The 19877-nt window shown below is 35.3% G+C and overlaps 2 protein-coding genes across 3 annotated transcripts in view; one reads left to right on the forward strand and one right to left on the reverse strand.

Moving 5' to 3' along the window:
- The first annotated feature begins 368 nt into the window (after window positions 1-368).
- Window positions 369-8032, forward strand: LOC119831210 (LMBR1 domain-containing protein 2 homolog). 2 transcript variants are annotated; one of them, XM_038354501.1, is made up of 10 exons: window positions 369-1014; window positions 1487-1659; window positions 1872-2250; window positions 2435-2605; window positions 2764-2941; window positions 3409-3590; window positions 3947-4186; window positions 4531-4732; window positions 5163-5261; window positions 5664-8032. In XM_038354501.1, the coding sequence occupies exons 1-10, from the start codon at window positions 841-843 to the stop codon at window positions 5843-5845; spliced, it is 1980 nt and encodes a 659-aa protein (XP_038210429.1). In that variant the 5' UTR covers window positions 369-840; the 3' UTR covers window positions 5846-8032. The 2 variants fall into 2 exon arrangements, with proteins under 2 accessions (XP_038210429.1, XP_038210428.1); XM_038354500.1 differs by having other exon boundaries at window positions 841-1014; window positions 5613-8032.
- Window positions 8033-8136: 104 nt separating this feature from the next.
- LOC119831098 (proteasome adapter and scaffold protein ECM29) overlaps window positions 8137-19877 on the reverse strand; it is an 18480-nt gene continuing 6739 nt past the window's right edge. The window contains exons 17-37 of the mRNA XM_038354353.1: window positions 19050-19427; window positions 18475-18815; window positions 18095-18202; window positions 17906-18019; window positions 16933-17047; window positions 16500-16683; window positions 15920-16038; window positions 15124-15293; window positions 14479-14585; window positions 14187-14316; window positions 13638-13759; window positions 12849-13068; window positions 12160-12414; window positions 11791-11980; window positions 11284-11426; window positions 10745-10896; window positions 10065-10257; window positions 9329-9467; window positions 8641-8862; window positions 8437-8508; window positions 8137-8300 (exon numbers count right to left, since the gene is read on the reverse strand). Of these exons, the coding sequence (XP_038210281.1) occupies window positions 8176-8300; window positions 8437-8508; window positions 8641-8862; window positions 9329-9467; window positions 10065-10257; window positions 10745-10896; window positions 11284-11426; window positions 11791-11980; window positions 12160-12414; window positions 12849-13068; window positions 13638-13759; window positions 14187-14316; window positions 14479-14585; window positions 15124-15293; window positions 15920-16038; window positions 16500-16683; window positions 16933-17047; window positions 17906-18019; window positions 18095-18202; window positions 18475-18815; window positions 19050-19427 (3599 nt within the window). The 3' untranslated portion in view covers window positions 8137-8175. The remainder of the gene's footprint in view (window positions 8301-8436; window positions 8509-8640; window positions 8863-9328; window positions 9468-10064; window positions 10258-10744; window positions 10897-11283; window positions 11427-11790; window positions 11981-12159; window positions 12415-12848; window positions 13069-13637; window positions 13760-14186; window positions 14317-14478; window positions 14586-15123; window positions 15294-15919; window positions 16039-16499; window positions 16684-16932; window positions 17048-17905; window positions 18020-18094; window positions 18203-18474; window positions 18816-19049; window positions 19428-19877) is intronic.

The raw sequence follows: 19877 nt of genomic DNA on the forward strand, positions 1-19877 counted from the left end.
ATAGGCAATACTAATATATCATAAGAGTCAACAATTAAAATATATTAAATAATCATAATAATGTCAGCCGGATATGAATGAACAAATTTCGCGATATGATATATATACGCGATATTCGCGATATGAATGAACAAATTTTACATTAACCACGGCGCTTTGTGGGCTATTGTTTGTCAAGGAACGTATCTTTAAACGTAACTCAAATACATAATTATTTCTTTCTTTAAAAAAATTTGAATATAAGCATAAACACTTTTTTATCTCAATGTGTATATGTTTATCTGTTTTTTGCAATGATTTTTCATCTTGTCTGTATTGCGATATGTCATATAGTATATATGTCATTTGTCAAAAATCGTCATTCAATCACGCATTATTATCTGTGAATTGTGATTATTGCAAATAGCATAGTGCTACGATTATTGCTAAATCAATTTCGTTAATTTTTGTATACCTTATTCGGGCTGTGAATACTTTTTCAATAAAGCATTATACAGAAATCTCAACACACCATATTTATAAATGAGTCTTTTACAAGGTAACAATGACTCAAAAACGGCAGTGTAATACGTAAAATGTCGGCAGAGAAAACGGAGAAAACCATAGCAATACAATTCGATCCTATTCTGCCAGATACTGGAGTTTTATTTTACGAAGAATGTCCTGCAGAATATGAAATTCCTCGTCCTATATTATTGCCGTTGAAAAGCAGCACACAAACACATTTTGAAGAGCTTCAAACGGAGGCAGTTCGAGCGTGGAAAGAAAAACAAAAATCTTCTGATAAGAATTGAAAATATTATTTCTTTGTTGTTTTGATTGACAAAGATAAGCCTCAAGATGTACTATTCACTATTCATTGTAGAAATTATATCTGCATTTATATTAGCAGGAACATTATTATACCGATATGGAGATTGCTATAGAAATCATATTATTGTGACAGTATCTGTGCTGACGGCGTGGTACTTTTCATTTTTAATTATGTTTATATTGCCATTGGATATCTCTTGGGTATGTTCACTCTTATTAGCTATTTTGTTTTACTATTTCACTTTTAAGCCATCTATATAAAATAGATTGTTAGATACTGGTGCACCATATGACAAGATGGTTTTTAAATAATAGCCAATATTCCATTGTTTTTTTTTCTATATTGTATAATAATATTATGTGTCATTAGATAATCAATATTCATCATCACAGAACTATGCACAGACATGATGAGTCTGTTGTGATGAATTTAAAGTAAAATTTTTGATAATATTCTTTGAATATTATCTACAAAATTTAAAATCTTAGTCTATGCATTTTAAATTCTTCTATATATAAAAATTTGTAATTTTCTTAAAACTTTTTTTAATACTTAACAAACGAGACTTGAAATTAAATAAACAACCAACCACCAACCTAAACCTTATAAGGATCTATTTACAAATTGCTATCATTATTTATCACTCAAACTATATGAAAACTTATTTTTCAGACTGTATATCGACAACATCAATGCTTAAATGCATCTACACCAGTAGTTGTACCTGCTCAGGTTAACGTCACAAGTACACCGGCACCTGTCAATGTATGCCCCATATCATGGCCTGATAATGTATTTCCCAGCCTTTGGAGAGTGGTGTACTGGACGTCACAATGTTTGACATGGTTAGTTTATTGTTACTAAAATATAGTTACTTAGTTTCATCCAGTTCAATCTAGTGTTTTTGTGAAACAGAAAAAGCGATCCATTATATAGTCATAACAAAGTTTTATATATATATAAAGAGATAAAATTGTACAATTGTAAAGTATATTTAAGATGCATCACATTATGTAACATTGTTCTACAGTATCTTTATAATTGATAAAAATTGCAGGTTAATTATGCCGATGATGCAGTCATACAGTAAAGCTGGTGATTTCACAGTTAAAGGGAAGTTAAAATCGGCACTCGTTGACAATGCCATATATTATGGGTCCTACTTATTCATATGTGGAGTTCTTCTCATCTACCTAGCTTTCACATCTGGAGTACAACTAGATGGACCTAAAATAAAAGCAATTGCGTCATCAGCGAGTAACACTTGGGGTCTGTTTCTGTTGATCTTGCTTCTTGGATATGCACTTGTTGAAGTACCAAGAAATTTATGGAACAACTCAAAAAAGAATTATACATTGTCGTATTGTTATTTCAAGATAGCCAAACTGAGTACTGATAAGTGTGAAGCTGAGGAGACAATTGATGATATATTGGAGGTGAGGTGTACTAAATATGAAAGTATTATTTATTAAATTCATATATATATATATATATATATATCACTTTCCCAGCTTTTTAATGAAATTTGAATAAAGAAACTGATATAATTAATCATTCATCTTTGCAAATATATTGTTTCTGCAATTGCTTCATAAATGTTTTTCTTTATCTATATTACAGAGTTTAAACACAATCACAGCGGCAGTGGGGCCAGGTCATCCGTTGCAGCGTCATGTGGAAACAATTGTTCAGAAGTTGCCAGTACAACTTCGAGACAAACTCAACTCCAGAGCCCCACCTGACAGAGCCCCTCCGCCGTCACTAAAGAGCTTAATTAATTTACACAAAAAGGTATGGTAAAGAATGTAGGATATGTTCTGCATAGAAAACCTTTCTGCAACATGTTTATTTTTTAATGTATTTAAATTCAAATTGAGTTTTATAGTTTCCATCACTTTGATATTTGAAATATTTACACCAAAAAAAAAAATGCTTATTCCAAATAACAGACAATCAAAGCGCTCCACGTGTTACAACGCACGGAAACCCAATACGGCCTCATGCTAGAGAAGATCTACCATCTAGAGGATGTTGCAACAAACAGCCGGTCGCCGGACCATCGGTTTCAGCACACGTTCCATATGCCCAGGCCTCGGTTGCAGAGAATATTCTATCCGCCTATAGTAGGTGTGTATGTTCAAGCAATTAAGATTTTAAATATTAAGGGGACTATGTAAGCTAAAGCGTCTTAGCGTAAACTGCCTAAAAGTATATGATCAATTGCAGTAAATAACAAACGGCACCCTCATAGGAGGCCCATGTCCCAGCAATGGGAACATATATGGCTGATGATGATGATGATAGTGAACTAACTAATCTAACTATGGCAATGTGTTATATGCTGCACTAGATATACTATGTTGATGGTGTGTTGAAAACATAATGCAACGCAATTTTATACGATAGGAAAAAATATCGAAAATGTGTCTGTACTAAACATTTCAACTGATGAATAAAAACGATGATGATATATAGACAATCATTTTGATTTTTTCCAATCTATTATTTAACCAAGATGGTAGTTTTGTACTGATAGAACGATAGACTTTTCTTTACTATGAAAAGATTTTTAGTAAAATGCGTAATAATTTCAGAATGGTACTGGGAATGTTTCCTCAAGCAATACTTCCTCAAAACAATGGCGGTGATCACATGCATCCTGTCGGTGATGGTGGTGTGGTCGGAGCTGACTTTCTTCAACAAGTCCCCGGTGCTGTCCCTGTTCGCCATCTTTGTTAACGCCGCCGGGGATAATTTCAATTATGTCGCTATTGTGGTGAGTAATTTATTGTTATAACTAGCTAGCTTTCCGCCCGCGGATTCGTGCGCGTGGTCAAAGAAAAAAATTTCTACAGATCCGCGGCTTTCCCCGCATTTAGTTCCCGGTCCCGTGGGATTTCTGGGATAAAAACTAACTTATGTCCTTTCTCAGATCTCATACTATATTTGTACATGCAATTAAAGTAGTAAAGTTCATCCAATTTGGTTGAGTGTTTTAGAAATGAAAATAGAGTTACTTTCGTATTTATGCTTACTACATATTGTTTAAAATACAACTGGAAATTTTCTCAATGTAGGAATTGATAGAAAACCCCGAAAGACATGTTATTCAAGTACACAATTCGATTACAGACAATATCGACGCTCATCATCGGGTACATATTCTACTGCGCGTACTCAACCGTACTCAAGATACGCGTACTCAACCTGTACTACCTGGCACCGCACCACCAGACCAACGAGTACAGTCTCATCTTCTCCGGCATGATGGCGTGTAGGCTCACGCCCGCTATGTGCTTGAACTTCCTGAGCTTGACACACCTGGACTCGCACATCATCACCTCGAGGATTATGGAGACTTATTACACGCAGGTATATAGAAACATGTTGAGTGACGGAAAATAAAATTTACCAATAATATTATGGCATTTCTTTAAAACACTTTTTTTGAACCCCAGTATGTTTGTATGTAATAAAAAAAAAAGTAATGCATACTAAAATAATGTTTTCTTGTGTATTAAAAAATATTTATAACAAAAATAAAACATGGAATTATGAAACCGTAGAATTAAAACTTTTTAACAACTAAACCGCCGAAGAACTGAAAACCGTTACCGTTCTTAAACTAAGTAAAGTTACGTAGTAATTAAAAGTAAAAAAATCCCCAAATCATAAATATACACTGTAATGTAGAGGCACACCCATAACCTCCCCAGATAATGGGCCATATGGACGTGCTGCGGATCATAGCGGAAGGTTTCAACATATACTTCCCCATGTTGGTGATATTCCTCTGCCTCGCGACGTACTTCTCGCTGGGCAGCCGCCTGCTGTCCATGTGCGGCTTCCAGCAGTTCGTCGGTGACGATGAGCTGACTACCGACCTGGTGGATGAGGGGCGGGAGATCGTTAAACGGGGTGAGGATAATAGTTGGTTGTTTATAAGCAAGGGAATTGTCTTGCCAGATAGCTGTTCCTGATGGGAAAAGTGTATTTAATTAGAATCTAGTAGTAGTTGTTTTTTGCTTAAATAAATGTTCGATAAATCACATATATCTTAAAACATTCTACTATAAGATAACTTTCTTCTGTTCTGTTGAAGCACGCAAGAACATCTTATATCATATACTATAGAATCTTGCTCTCTTAGATTGAAGAATAAATTCTCTTTCTGTCTCCCACAAACACCCGATATCGGACGAAATATGTAAACATTTAACAAATAATTTAATCTCATTTGAATCGATGCTATTATGATACAACAAAAATAATAATGACGTAAGCATAAAACGTTTTGAAGCGAATTATTCAAATTTGTCGAAATTCCAAATTCGAAATATCGTTCCAGAGAAGCGCCGTCGGCAGCGCGTGGAGGAGTCGATGTCGCGGCGGCGCGACTACAGCGAGCGGTTCGCGCAGTACCGCACCGCTAGGGATAATGACGGAGGTAACATTCGACTCTTTACTGCTTTTAAAAATGGAATAGCTGTTGGTTTTTTTTCTTTTTTTTAAAACTAGGCTAGGGAAATGGAAAAAGCATGATTTATACGAATTGCAGACTCTTCGACATATTCTAACCTTAGAACTGTTTTTACTTTTATTTTATTTAAATCACATACAAATGTTTCATAATTTCTCTCGTAGATGTAGCATTTGGTATATGCCAATTTTTATTGTTATAGATATATCTGTTTGATAAAAAGTATTATATTATACTGTTCCGCCAAAGTTAAGCTAAAGCATTTCAAAAAATATACAAGTAATGCATTAGTTATTGTGCATGTGTGTCACTTTCCAGCCCACACCGGGCTCCTGCACGATGTCGACAACGACTACTACGCGCCAACAGACAGACAAACAGTCCACAGCTACCAGCAAGCCGAGGTACCCTACAATAGACCCAACCTGACCCTAGAAGACGAGCTAGACCGTAGGTTCGGAGAAAGTACCCTGCCGGCGGTTAGGACAGAATTCGACACCCGAAGGGACAAACTGACCATGCCACCTAGGGGACTTTTTGATGATGTTTAGTGCAATAGTTTAAAATATATATTCTCTGTTTCATTACCTCTAATATCTATGATGCAAGTTTGATGTTTTACCCTGATATTCTTCATGTTTTATTTTTTAATACGGATTTTTGTGTAAGCAATTTTGTATTGAAGTGAAGTGATGTCGCGTTTAAAAGTATTATAGCCTATTATATACATTGTTGGTGTGTGCTGTAATCAATAATTAAGAATTAAGCTCTTTGAAACAACGAGATATAAGAATAAATGTTGAGGCAGTATTTAAAAATTTATTAACTAGCTGGTCGAAAACAAATTCAACCTTACTCGCACGTATTAAAGTCGGATTTACTATACAGATACGGTTTTATGATAGCAACAAATTTCGTTTGTTAATCAGGTGGACTTTTGGGGAGTATACCTTCTGTTGATTGTGTTATAAATATACCTATATCGTAGTTTTAAGAATGTTTAAGCGTTGCTATATGTCAATTGACTGACCTGAGCTAGTTTGTTCAATAAGTTATTGCTTCATCAGCATCATTGCATCATGTAGAGAAAAAAAGTTAGAGAGCTTTTTGCAGCCGCTACTTTACGATATTTTGTACACATATTTTGATTGAGATGTTTCGCAACTTTAAAAAATATTCAAACTTTACAATATGTTATTTTAAAAGAAGTTTTAATTACTATTTGCATGTTATAGCTAATTTCGATGCCAGTATAAATTAAGTTTAATAAAATATCTTAACTCAAATTTATATTATATTATAATTTGTAAATATTGTAAACACTAACGCCATCTATATATTTATTATCTATTACATTATGACCAATCAAAAGTAGTGTTTATTTAGAACAAATTGTAATAACAATCTAGTGAAATTAAATCAATTTTCTAAGTGTAAAATCGAGTTAACTTATATGAATTGCCTAATATTTTAGTAATAATAGTTAATATTAATAGCTTTTATCAGGGTCTATGTAGTGTGTATCACTGTGTGTGTAGTTAATATTTTATAGCAAATTTCTTGGCATAATAAAATTTACAACTTAATATAGATATATAAATTCCTCTTTACATTTCATTTGTTTATTGATTTACTTATATTTCAGAAAATATGTAACTTATTATATGCTATATAGAATCTTAGATTTGTTTAAATGTCCAATAAGCGTTGGTGCTGCATCTGAGATTATGATAGCTAAGGTTATAAATTTAGTAGCTTAATTTTATTTAGCACACTTTCGCAATGGCAAACACGTAAAGGTTTTTTTCACTTTATCGATTATTCAATTCTATCTAAAATTCATACAATATTTTCATGCATTTTTATTCTTTATAACTTGCACATAAATTCTATGTTTAATTCTCCAGATCGTTCTGCGTACTCGTGTACGCTCTGCTTTGCGTATTTACATATATAACGTCTCTTCTGTAGCGATTGCCGTATAAAAAGGTATTTAATATTGCAAATACGTATGAATAACAGTTACCATTATTGCTACAACATCATTGATTGCTAAAAACATTATTATTTGTGTGGATTAATAAAATAGTTCTTTGAATAATAATATAAGCTAATGATTAGTGTTTGAAATAAACACTATAACAATTACTCAATAATAATTGCAATGTGTAGAATAGTCATGTATAAATAATAAGATTATTATATTTAATATAAAACGTTAAGTAGTGATGTAATGTACAAAAGGATCTAATAAGGTTTTTTTAGAAATATAGCGCCTTGGAAGCCTTGCGTAATAGAGCAGCGTTGGATATGCCGTCAATTAGAAATGCCAGTTGTATACGCAGCTACATGTATTGATTTGTTAACGGCCATCTTTTATGGTCTTGTATAAATTCATCGTCAGAATAATAGTCAGAATTTGTAAAAATCTTTTTACCGACATCAAATCAAATATGAACTTAACATAGTCTGTATCGAACAAGAAGTATATTCTAATATGTACGATCTGTCAATTGTAAATATTGATCATTAAAACAATACAGTGTATTAATACAGTCTCGGTAACGAAAAATATAAGAATGTAGCGCTACGACCATTAAAGATATGCGAAAGTGTATAGTTTTTATTGCCATTTCTTTATATTTGTATTATTTTAAAAACGACGGTTATTATAGAAATTTGATCACGAAAATTATAAATTTATCAATATGGTTTACATATTTAATTCTTTATATTCGTCTCGCAGCTGTTTATGTAAATACTTGAATTTATTGTTGTTTCATTCCATAGTTTAAGTAATTTAAATAAAATGTTGTAATAAATATACACGTTTTTCATTTTCGATAATTTATTAAGGAATAGTTAATAAATTACTACATTATTAAAACAACACTTTAATGTTGTCGACTTTGGACCGCAACTCGTGAGAGGAATCCTTCGACAGGTCGTGTGCATAGGTCTGGTAAATTTGTCTTAGCTTATTTATTTCTTCCGTTTTCTGCAAATCTGTAAAGCAATAATAATTTATTTTTCAAAAGCTGTCACTTTGTTCATAAAATATGTACTAATTAAATCCTTACAAATGAAACAGGATTCAATATTAGTTAGGGAAATAGACCTACACAGATATATTTTTACGAACCTTTTAAGCGTTTTATCAATATTTCCATTATATTCAGGGCATCTCTTCTATGCCTCACTTGGTTACTGTTTTCTGAAACGAAAAAAAAAAAGTATTTAATATTGCTGTATTTTTTATAAAACATTTTTTGTAAAAGGTGCATAGAGAATCATTTAAAAAGCTTAACAAATACATTTCATAATATAAGCAATAACATATACTCACTAAGCGTAAACTCGACAATACTGGCAACATGTGAGGTGACGTCACCGATCGCTTTGTCTCTGCCCACGAGCGCCATATTGTCCGTCTCCATGGGCTCCTCGTTCAGTATTGCCAGCCTCTCGAGCACGCGAGTTACACTGGATAGTATTGCCAGTTGTGTCGACCGAGAGCTAGAGGGGTAGGACTGGGAACAGTGGCTGAAGAACACGTCTTGGTATTTTTCTGAAAAAAAAAATACTGGTCATTATTACCCTATTCTTATTAAAAGCAAATATTTTCCTTTTTTTTTTCGAAATGACTTCCTACGAAAGCAGTCTTCTTCGCGAGAATATTCCTAGAAATAGTATGTTGTGAGATACTTCACACTATTTACTATTACACGGAACTAATCATATTTTTATACTAGCTGTTTCCCCGCGATTTCATCCGCGTTAATATTCCTTATATCCCAATGTTGTTATGGGAACAAGCAAAACAAACAGACGGACAGGCAAAATAAACAAAACAGACACTTTAATTTTATTTATTTGTATAGAGTAAAGATTGGTTAATGAAATTAAATAAAAAAAAATCGGACAGTGTGATTCGGACTCCCCATACTATGGGTTCTGTGTAAATAAGCTTAAGAGAAAACAATGATGAACAACGTCACGTATAAATTCATTTGTGATTAAAAAATGTTATATACCCTGTGTATCAGCACTTTTAGGCCAGGCCTTCCCGAGCAGCTCGTAAGCCGCCTCCTTCAGCGTCGCCAGCTGTTCTCTCCGCTGGCGAGCGCCTTCGTTGTCTTCCTCGTCTGAATCCTTGTCCATAGAGTATTCGTCCTATAGTCGCATATTAATAGAATTATATATGCACCATAACATATGAAGAAAAAAAAACACTTTAAACGAATCAAACTAATTTAAAATAAAAAATGGGTCTATAATGTTCGAAGGAAACTTATTTCTTTACTTTTTTAATTGTGTCCTCATATAGGTTAAAAAGCTGGCAGGCTGTAAAGTGGTACAAGAAAACTTCATAATAATTCTGGTTGCCCAAAAATCTTAATCGCTTGTAGCGAAACAAGGATAGAGACACACTGTATAATCCCTGAAAAAAATTGATTAATGTCTTCAAAATAAATATGTATATAATGGAAGTAGAATAAAACATAGCACTCACGGCTAAAAAGCGAGCCGACCGAGAGAGGATATAATTAATTTATATTAAAAGCACCGAATATATAATATGCTGGCAAGTTAAAAAAAAAACGAAACACACTGACTTAATGGTAGCTATCTCTCTCGGCTTGGACAACCCCCTAAAAAAGTCCAACTAAAAATACTTTAACGCTTAGTTCATTTTCTTTAATACAATTTTTACCACTCAAATACCATTAGAATTCAGAAACTTCCAAGTTCGATGAGGATCCAACAGACCTTGGACAGTATGACCTTAACGATATCATAGACTTGGTGGAAGACGTCGCAGCCGGTGGCGGCGAGCGCGGCGCCGAGCGCTGCGATCGCGTGCTTCTTGTACACCATCTCCTGCTTCCTGCTCTCCAGCAGCAGCGCGTTGATGCACTCGCTCGTGAGCGCCGGCGATAGGGGCGCTTCGCCTTCTTTTACACTGCAATATTTTTTCTCACTTTTAAAGATATAGCGGATTGTACAAATTTTCAAAATAATATTTTCATCACTTCGTAGATGGAGCGGTTGCAATGAATCGTGAATTATTTATTTACGGTTTACTGAATTTGATCGTGATTCAGGCTCTTTATATACATTAATCTTATTTTTTATATTATTACCATTTGAAGTTTACACGGCTTGTAGTACTTGTATCCATACTTACTCTACACTATACTTAGTAGCCCGTACAAATAAGCTAAAGAGATACTGCAAAAAAAATCACATTCAAATCACCCATTCAAAATGACCATTGTTTAACCTAGATTTTTTATTATCCATTGATATAGCGACAAAGGAAATACATCATCTTTGAAAATTGCGACCGTCCAACTGACGCGGGTCACGACATTCGGGATAGACGGGCAACGAAATCTAACCAATAGGATCACATCAGCCTCTAGGTACGAATCCCTAAAGGACAATACCTGCAAAGCTCCGCCAGCGCGTCCACAACGTGCTGTTTCCCGTCGAACGTCTTCCCGTGCGCGGCGGCGAGCAGCGAGCGGACGAACGCCTCGCGCTGGTCGCCCAACCCACTCGATAGCTCCTTGCTTATTGTCTTTATTGCATTTGCGGCCTGGGGTACAATGTGGTGCGGTTAAAGCCGTGGCGTTTAACACTGGCTACATACAAAATGATGAATTCATTTCTGTTACTAGTTGAAAGTTATCATAAAACCCCACATTTGACCTATTAGGAAAATATAGCGCAATTTTAAACGATGGCTAACTATTCTCCCAAAAAGTGGTTCAAATCCAAATACTTAATATGAAAATACAATGAAATGAAACAAATAGAGATCAGGCGCTTTGATGAACTTTATGAATAAGGAATTTACAAGTATTCAATTAAATTGTTTTCTCTTCATAATATAAATGTCATCAATCCAATACTGGGTCACATTCAGCGTCAACATTTCTCGCAGTTTCAACAACAATTGTCTCCAATTGTTTCACTCTCTTACCTGAACTTTTTTGGTCCAACTGCTAGAATTAAGGGCCTTCTCAATCTCTTCCCGTAGAGCGGGCAAATGCTGTTTGATGCCGCTCTCTCGACCCGGGCTTATGTCCGTCCATATCTCTTCGAACATCTCCACTGTATTCGACTCTATAACAGTACAAAATAAATGTTAATAGACAAGCCTTTGAGCTTGTCTATCCCGTCTGTCTGTGTCTTTTTACTTTTACCACGAGCTGTATTTGTAACTATTATGGCAACAGAGACGCAAAAAAAAAGTCGCAAACAACTTTCTATTCGAAAATTTCAAAGGAATTAGTAAGCATGGACATGGTACATATTTAAATCGTTGCATCAGTTAAAATCTCACACGTGGAAAATATCAAAACATCAATTTGCAATGGAAGTTTAAACTGACAATAAACCTTACTTAATTCAATATTAAAGTAATAAATTGTACTAAAAATGGAACTGAAAATGCAGTCTATCCGCAAATTATTACTTTAAATCTTACCATCATCTTTCGGTGCGTGCATAGCCAAGAACACAATGGGAGCTAATATGGCCTCATTGTCTTTGATGTGCTCTATCTTAGCTTTGGCGATAGATTTCAACGTGAGACCTATAGCGGACCTGGCAGCATCGTCCTCTTTAGTCTCGTAGAGGGTTATCAACTTTTTCATTAGCTTTTCTATTGATTGAGGCTGAAAAGAATCAACTGTTTAAGAAGAGTACTGTAAAATTGATGAATCTCTAGGAAATTATCTATGAAATAATCTGCAACTTGAACGGAATAATATCTCGTTATATTTAAAGTCAATATTAAAGATGACATTTCATAATATCATTGATTCTATAGCAAATATTATATAACTTCGCTTACTTTAGCGAAAGCTGACACTTGTCCTAGCGCCTCGGCATAATTCTTCCGAACAGTGGCGTTTCTATCAAATGTGCCATTCAACAAGTTGGTCATAATTTTTCCAGCCACAGGCTCCAACTCTGCCCTTAGGTAGTGTGCGGCTAGCACAAGGAAATGTGCGCACGCGACCTTAGTGCCTAGCTGCGGTGACTTGGCAAGTTCCAGAATCTTCGGTAGCATTTCTTTCATCGCCTCAATGTCTATGAATGGCATACACTGCAAAAATATCCACTTTAAGTATAAACGTCTGGTGTTTAGATAAGAGAGATTGCTGTACCTTTCTTCATATTGCAGCAACAAACAATCAGATTACTTAAATAATATTATTATTGAAACAAGACCTTCTGTACACGCAAGCAAAACCATCGTCCTCGTCTTTTTAACTGAATGACAACTGAAAGCCTAGCTACCTTACTCTAATTACGATCTATACTTATATTGTTAAGCTGAAGAATTTTGGTATTTATTTGTTTGATTGAACGCGCTAATCTCAGGAACTACTAGTTCGATTTGAAAAATTCTTTCAGTGTTAGATAGCCCACTTTTTGAGGAATGCTTAAGGCTATCAGATAGATATAGTAACCCCGCAAAGAATAAGGTTCCTTTTATTATCCACTATAGGTTATACCTCCCCCCTCCTCTCCACCCACCTTAACGACAGTGTCGGTGGTGTAGTGCTGCCGGGTGGCGCTGGCGCGCAGGTCGTCCAGCAGCTCCCTGGAGCCGGAGTCGGCGAGCGCGGTGCTGAGGTAGGACAGCTTGGCGGACTCCAGCTCGCCCGCGGCCGCCACCAGCGCGGGCACCAGCCGGCCCAGGAACGGCGTCAGGCTGCTGCCCGCCGCCGTCACCAGCTTCGACACCGTTTGCAGACTGGGGGACGTAGGTTTCTTATTTATGTCTTTTACTATACTTTATTTGACGATGTGAATGAATAAATAAAATTATGGTAAATTTAGGTTTTCGCTCTCCCGCCGCTGTCAATAGCGGAGATTCCAGTTGTAGGCCGGGGGACATGGATTTTTGTAGATTTTTATGTATTTGTATATTGTTTATATGTATTGATTTTGGAGGGATAGAGAGGTGATAGAACGGTCGTAGATTTTTATTTTTTTATTTTTAGGCTTTTGGTAAACATTTTAATAATAACAATCAATAAAAGACGGTTATGTGAGAATCCTGAAACGCTTTTTCACTACACACAAATTTTAAATGACTTTGTAAATAAAGCACTTAATTTGGCGGATTCGAGCTCATTCACCGCCACACATAGGAGACTGCCGCTGTTACAAGTTTTTACAGTATTTTATTATTCGACATATTCTATTATAACAAAATTATTTAAAACAAGGGCTAATAAAATATTTAAATAAAAAAAAAGAATTAATATAATCTTAAAAATAAAATATCAATTTAACGATACAGTATTAAATGTTCCTCACCTCACACTCCGCACTTCTTTGACTAGATTAGTGATCCCTGTATCCAATAGCACCGGTAAAATGGCCGACACTATTTCTTTGCCATCTTTACCCTGGCTCACATCAGAGGCTTGAATGCACAGCTAAAAAACATTCAGTTTTAAACATAAACATTTTTTTTTTAATATTTTGAAGGGTAAAAGAAACATGTCTAAACAGCTTTAATTTTTTTTAAAACCTTAGAACCATTATAAATTACTAGCTACGCCCCGCGATTACACCCGCGTAAATCCCGTAGGAATATCGGGATAAAAAGTTGTCTATATTATTCCAGTTGTCCAGCTGTCTACGTACCAAATTTCATTGCAATCGGTTCAGTAGTTTTTTCGTGACAGAGCAACAAACGCACACACATCCTTACAAACTTTCGCATTAATAATATTAAGTAGGATAACATAATATATATTGTGTCCGTGTATGTATGTGTACTTCCCACAAAGAGTACCTTATTGGAATCAAAATAAGGTTCCAAGTTCTCTAACACAATATCTAAATACAGACGCCACTCACTTTAGACAGCACGTTGGCCGCGGAAGTAGCAGCTTGCCGCGTGCCCTCGTGCACGTCGTCCATCACGCGGAACAGCTGGCACCAAATAGATGGCAACTGTTCTAGCGACTCGTGGAGACTTTTTGCACCCCTGTATGAAATATATTTATCGGGTTATTTGTACATTTCTTATCAAAACAACCCAAAAAATCAATTCAAATTGCTAGAGGGTTGGCTTGAAAACAGAAAAACGATCTCTATTAAAAGGACATAAAATTCAGAGCTATTTTGAAATAGATAGGCTAAGGATTACCTGAGTAAATCGGATAGAGCATTGCAACAGGACATTCTGACGCGCCATTGGTTAGAAGTAAGATTGGCTGCTAGATCCGCCAATATCTCTTTGTGATATTTTTGCACCTATGCAAAAGTGAAATACGATTTATTATACATATGTTCATATACCAAAATAGTAATTATCCATACGAAGAAGAAACAATTAAAATACTAATACAAGGAAATACATTCAAAAGTTAAATATAGTAAGAAAAACTTCTTCCCGATGTTCCACAGAAAGCATTTATTCGATACTAGCTTCTAACTTAGCGGCTTTGCCCGCGGGAGTTCGGTTATATCGTTTTACCTATAGTTTTTCCCCAAATCTAAACTTTTTGTCAAAATTGGTTGAGTGGTCTAAGTGTGAAACAATCTTACATGATCTTTCCTTGGTAATTAGGAACTTCCATAAAATCTTTCATCTCGTGTCACAATGTTAGTTACCATAATACTCCGAAACGGTTGGACCGATTCTAATGAAATTTTGTATGCGTATCAGGTAAGTTTGAGAATCGGGCAACATCTATTTTTCGTACCCCTAAATGACAAGAGTAAGCCACAACAGCGTTTGCCGAGTGCAGTTAGTATTTAAAAATGCGACAAAAAGCACACAGGATCTGACCGTAGCCTGCGTGTTGGGCACAATGGCGTGCCAAATGCTCGCCATGGAGTTCTGTATCCGCGGCGTGGGGTCGAACCGGTAGCGGTACAGGCGCGGCACGATCTTGGGCAGGTGCTCCGCCAGCTGCGCGCCCGCCTGCAGCGCTATCGAGTGGAAGCCGAACGCCGCGCCTGCAATTACATATTCGAAGATGAAAATCCCCACCCAGCAAACCGGACCGGGTGAGAGGTTATAAAAAGGAGTGGAACAACGGATTCCAGTCGATTTATGTTTGGCTCTGGGACGTGACGGACGTTTCGGTTGTGTTATTGTTATATTAGTTTCAGCTTTCAAATGGTGTTCATTGTTATTTAAGAGGATTATTATTTCTTTGTATAAACCTTCTAGATTGATTAAATGCTTTTTTTTTTTTAATATTAACCACTGATTCCTAATAATATACTAGCGACCCGCCCCGGTTGACAGGGGTGTTATAATACATGATCATCACTTTATCTATTAAAAGAAAAAGTACCCCATCTATGCATATAAACACACAGACAGCGGAAAGCGACATCGCTTTATACTATGTGATATGGCGTATTATCACACTCTAACGAATTGTTGTATACAAATTTATCTACAATACAATACAATTTATACAACACACATTAACGAAGATGAAAGAGAACAAGAAACGAAAAAAAAACATTTATAAAGCTCAATAGGCGGCCTTATCGCTTATAAGCTCTCTCGGCCAGTCCACCTTTGTATAGAATTTCTTATAACTAAGCATTACAGTATTCCGAAAACAAACCTCTCTTAGAGTTCCACACAGAATTATGATGCGCCAAGTGCATGAACTTATACAACAGGTCCGGTTGATTCAGATCCGATGCCAACGAACAGAGCTCTTTGTATGTTGATAAATTTCCGCTGCAAGTATACTTTGTATTATGTTCGCATATAATCATAGAAAAAAACAATTTAATCACATAAAATATATGTTTTTTCTTTTACATCAGTATTTGAATCGTCGTGTTCTAGCCGTATTTTCTTTATCTTTGATACTTTGATGCGTATTTGTTATAAAAAATTATATGAAATAAGAAAAAAAATCGGGAAGAATAAGAATCTTTAACATATCTGAAATTGAAATAAATAAAAAATGAACTACACAAACACTATCATTATAAAAAGGACAACATTTTATTTATTGTTTGTTTGTTTGTATGTTTGTATTGAATAGTCTCCGAAACTACAGGACCGATTTGAGGAATTGTTTTACCAATAGAGAGCTATGTTATTTAAGAGTTTCATAGGCTATATTTTTTTATCCAGGTTCAACTCGAATAGGTCCGGGATGAGGTGTTAGTAAACTATATCATAGCACCTACCCAGTAGGCGCAGCACCCAACTGCCCTTCCTCAAATATCTTCGTATCCTCGGTGACTTGCGCAACCGATCGCTTGCCCATTGTCAATTGGTCTATTATTTGAGCGACTAGCGCTTGCTTCTGGCTTTCGTCGGAATTCTGATACACTAGACTTAGACCTTTGCTGGCCACGTCTTGTACGATATCTAGAAAATGTCGAAAAATATAAAAGTATAGCTGTTTTGTCCAAAAGTTAGTAAATATAAGGACAAAAATCCTTATATCTAATGCCATTAAAGTTTCTTCATCAATTATTCATTTACTGCCATTGGAAAAAAGCGTTATATTCTCAGTATTTATAGATTCAACGCCTTTAAAACATTGTTTCGATGCAGATTGCCTATACCTTTTAGACTCAAAATTTTTTTACTTAAATCTATTTATATAATACATACCACTATTCTCAGACAAGTAATCCATAAACACGTCTTGCAGTTTCGGCAGTGAATTCTTTATTGGCAATCTTTCTGGACAATTCTTCAGTAGAGCCAATAACCAGATGCTAGTTGCCTACAACATTTATAACCATATTTATCGCCTTTGCTTTTAAAAATATGTGATGGAAAAATATAACATTACAGATTATGAAGATGAAAGACATAAAATATGCATATTATTGTAATTAGTCTTTTTGTATTTATCAGTTTAATTGCAAATGTGTCATTCTAATGTCTGTAATGTCTAGAAATAATATACGTCTACACATTTGAATGATATAAACATTGTTTAAAATATCTAAAAAATACGCTTTTATGATAGAATCAATTAAATTGTCTCACTTGCTCTTATATTCAGTGTACGAAACTATTCATTAATAAACATTAATATTTAATTTATCATTATTAAACTTATGAAATTATTGTAATGTCACCAATGTTGATTTATATCTGTCCATTTAAAATGGGTTAAATCCACGAGTCGGTTACATACATACAGGTAAAAGTTATAAAGGTGTGTAAAAATACGTTAATGCGCATATGTTCAATAAATGCGCACGTAGAAGAAAAGACTAGAAGAAGTTTGATTACTAAGGCGGGATTATTAGTGACTACCCGCGTAAGATTTGGCGAAAAGCTCACGAATTTTTTTCTATCCTACTAATTCTACAATTAATTAATATTATAAATGCGAAAGTTTGTAAGGATGTGTGTGTGTTTGTTGCTCTTTCACGAAAAAACTACTGAACCGATTGTAATGAAATTTGGTACGTAGACAGCTGGACAACTGGAACAACATATAGGCAACTTTTTATCCCGATATTCCTACGGGATATGGACTTACGCGGGTGAAACCGTGGGGCGCAGCTAGTTCTTCATATTTTTTAAAGATTAACAATTGTAATTGACGCTATCAAAAAAATTGTCTCACCTGTCTAGAATGCGGATGTGGGTGTTTGCCAATCTTAAACAATTCTTGTAACAGCCAGCTCAAAAGATCATCATTTTCTTTCAAAGCCTCCGCGTCTCTTATTTTGGCGTCTCCCTACACAAGTAAAAATAAATAAACATGCAAATTTATGTTAAAGTATTGTTAAGAAATATTGAAATGAAATTTTACCTCCTTCGGGGGTTCTGTCCACAGGTCTCGTTTTTCATTTGAATTCACGCCCTCCACGCACAGAACTAACGATTCACCTATTTGCAGGTGAATCTCGAATTCTTTGCTCTAAAAAATACAATTAGTTTCAATAGATAAAATTAAATTAATTAAATGCTTTATAGATGACAAAATTTTAAAGACTAGAAAAAAATTGATCACGAAGCGGTATTCGAACCCGCGTCATTTTATCAAACCGTAGCCAACGCCTAGCCACTCGGCCACCCGTAATCCCATAGTGATCCATATATAAATAAATATATTTCGCAACATTATAAAATTTAACCGTCTACGAAAATAAAATAGTCGAGAGGAAATCTCCATCAAAATTACAAACTCACATCTTTAGCCATTTGCAGGAAACCTTTGACAATTTGCTTCGCGAACACCAGCCGCTCCCCACAACACATCAGGCCGAGCGTGTACAACGATCTCTCTTTCACTTTAGAGGGTAATTTCGCGTTTCCCACAATCCTGAACAGCCTATCGGCGACGAGGAACTTGGTGACGTCATCACTATCGCTCGCTTCCGCCTTTATATTGAAGGGAGTGTCGCTTTGTATGAGAGCGTTTTGTTTGGAAGAACTATTCGGTAGGGGCAAAGCTGAACAGCGCACCAGTAGCGATACAGCTGACACGGATGTCGCGACCAGCAATGATTGCGAGTGGGAAAGGAAGTTTGCTGAAAATTAATTAAATAACTGAATAATATATAGAAAATTATGGATAGGACGCTGTTCTTTAAATATAAAGTTCGTTTTACTGAAATATAAGTTGCGTACAATTATTAAACAACAGTGTTTAGAAATACTTTTTATAACTAATGTATTTAGCTTGTAGATAAACAATAGACTAAAAACAGAATACGTATAGAAAAAATACTTAAGTACAAGGAATATATACGAGCATTAATTACCTAAACACAAAGCGGCCTCTTGATACGGCTCCCAATTGACCGGATTAAAGCCTTTACCACCGAACTTGCCCCTCCGAGACTGTACGATACACCGCTCGCACATGTTCGTGAACGCCGCGATATACCCACACTGCGCTTCCAAACTCTTATTGTTCACACCCTGCACCACGAACTCCTTTATCTGCTTATCTATCGCGGACTTCTCGCTAGTGTGTACGGTGATTATCGCGAAAATAGTCGCGGCTGTTTCGCGGACCTCCTCCTTGGTACTGGTCGTGAAGAGGTTTAACAGGAACGGTAGCAGTGATGTATACTTTGGCGCCATTTCATCGGGCACACATCCGACTATGTCTAGGAAGCATGTTAACGGCATCACACCTGTAAACGTTTTATGAGTATAGTGTGCTGAATTATTCGATAACTATAAAAAAAATTGGAAAATTGACAAATTCAAACCATATTTTTTGTGACTATAGTAGGAGTTACAATTGAACACTTTTTTGTACACAATTTAAGTATTTATTTTATTTTTTTTTTTTATTTTATTTATCTTTGGGAAACAAACAATACAATTATTCTTATAGATTCTAGACATATACAATACACATATCAGCAAAGTTTCCACTAAAAAATTAAATACTTTAAATATAAAGACATATTCAGTCGCATACGGAATATAAAGGTTACAAAAAAAAAAAACATAGAAATCACATGCATGAGTACAGTTTAAACTTAAAATTCACAATTACTATTAATTATTTTTCGAATTTTGTTTTTGTAAGTTTTTAAGCTTTCAGAAAAAATATCAAGGTCGCTGAAATTATTATT

This window comes from Zerene cesonia, chromosome 13 (genome assembly GCF_012273895.1).
Source record: "Zerene cesonia ecotype Mississippi chromosome 13, Zerene_cesonia_1.1, whole genome shotgun sequence".
Classification (NCBI taxonomy): domain Eukaryota; kingdom Metazoa; phylum Arthropoda; class Insecta; order Lepidoptera; family Pieridae; genus Zerene; species Zerene cesonia.

Coding starts and splice junctions, on each gene's coding strand:
- LOC119831210 (XM_038354500.1), top strand. CDS start 841: ATGTACTATTCACTATTCATTGTAGAAATTATATCTGCATTTATATTA. Junction 2,606..2,763: donor TAATTAATTTACACAAAAAG/GTATGGTAAAGA, acceptor TCCAAATAACAG/ACAATCAAAGCGCTCCACGT. Junction 5,262..5,612: donor CGCTAGGGATAATGACGGAG/GTAACATTCGAC, acceptor GTCACTTTCCAG/CCCACACCGGGCTCCTGCAC.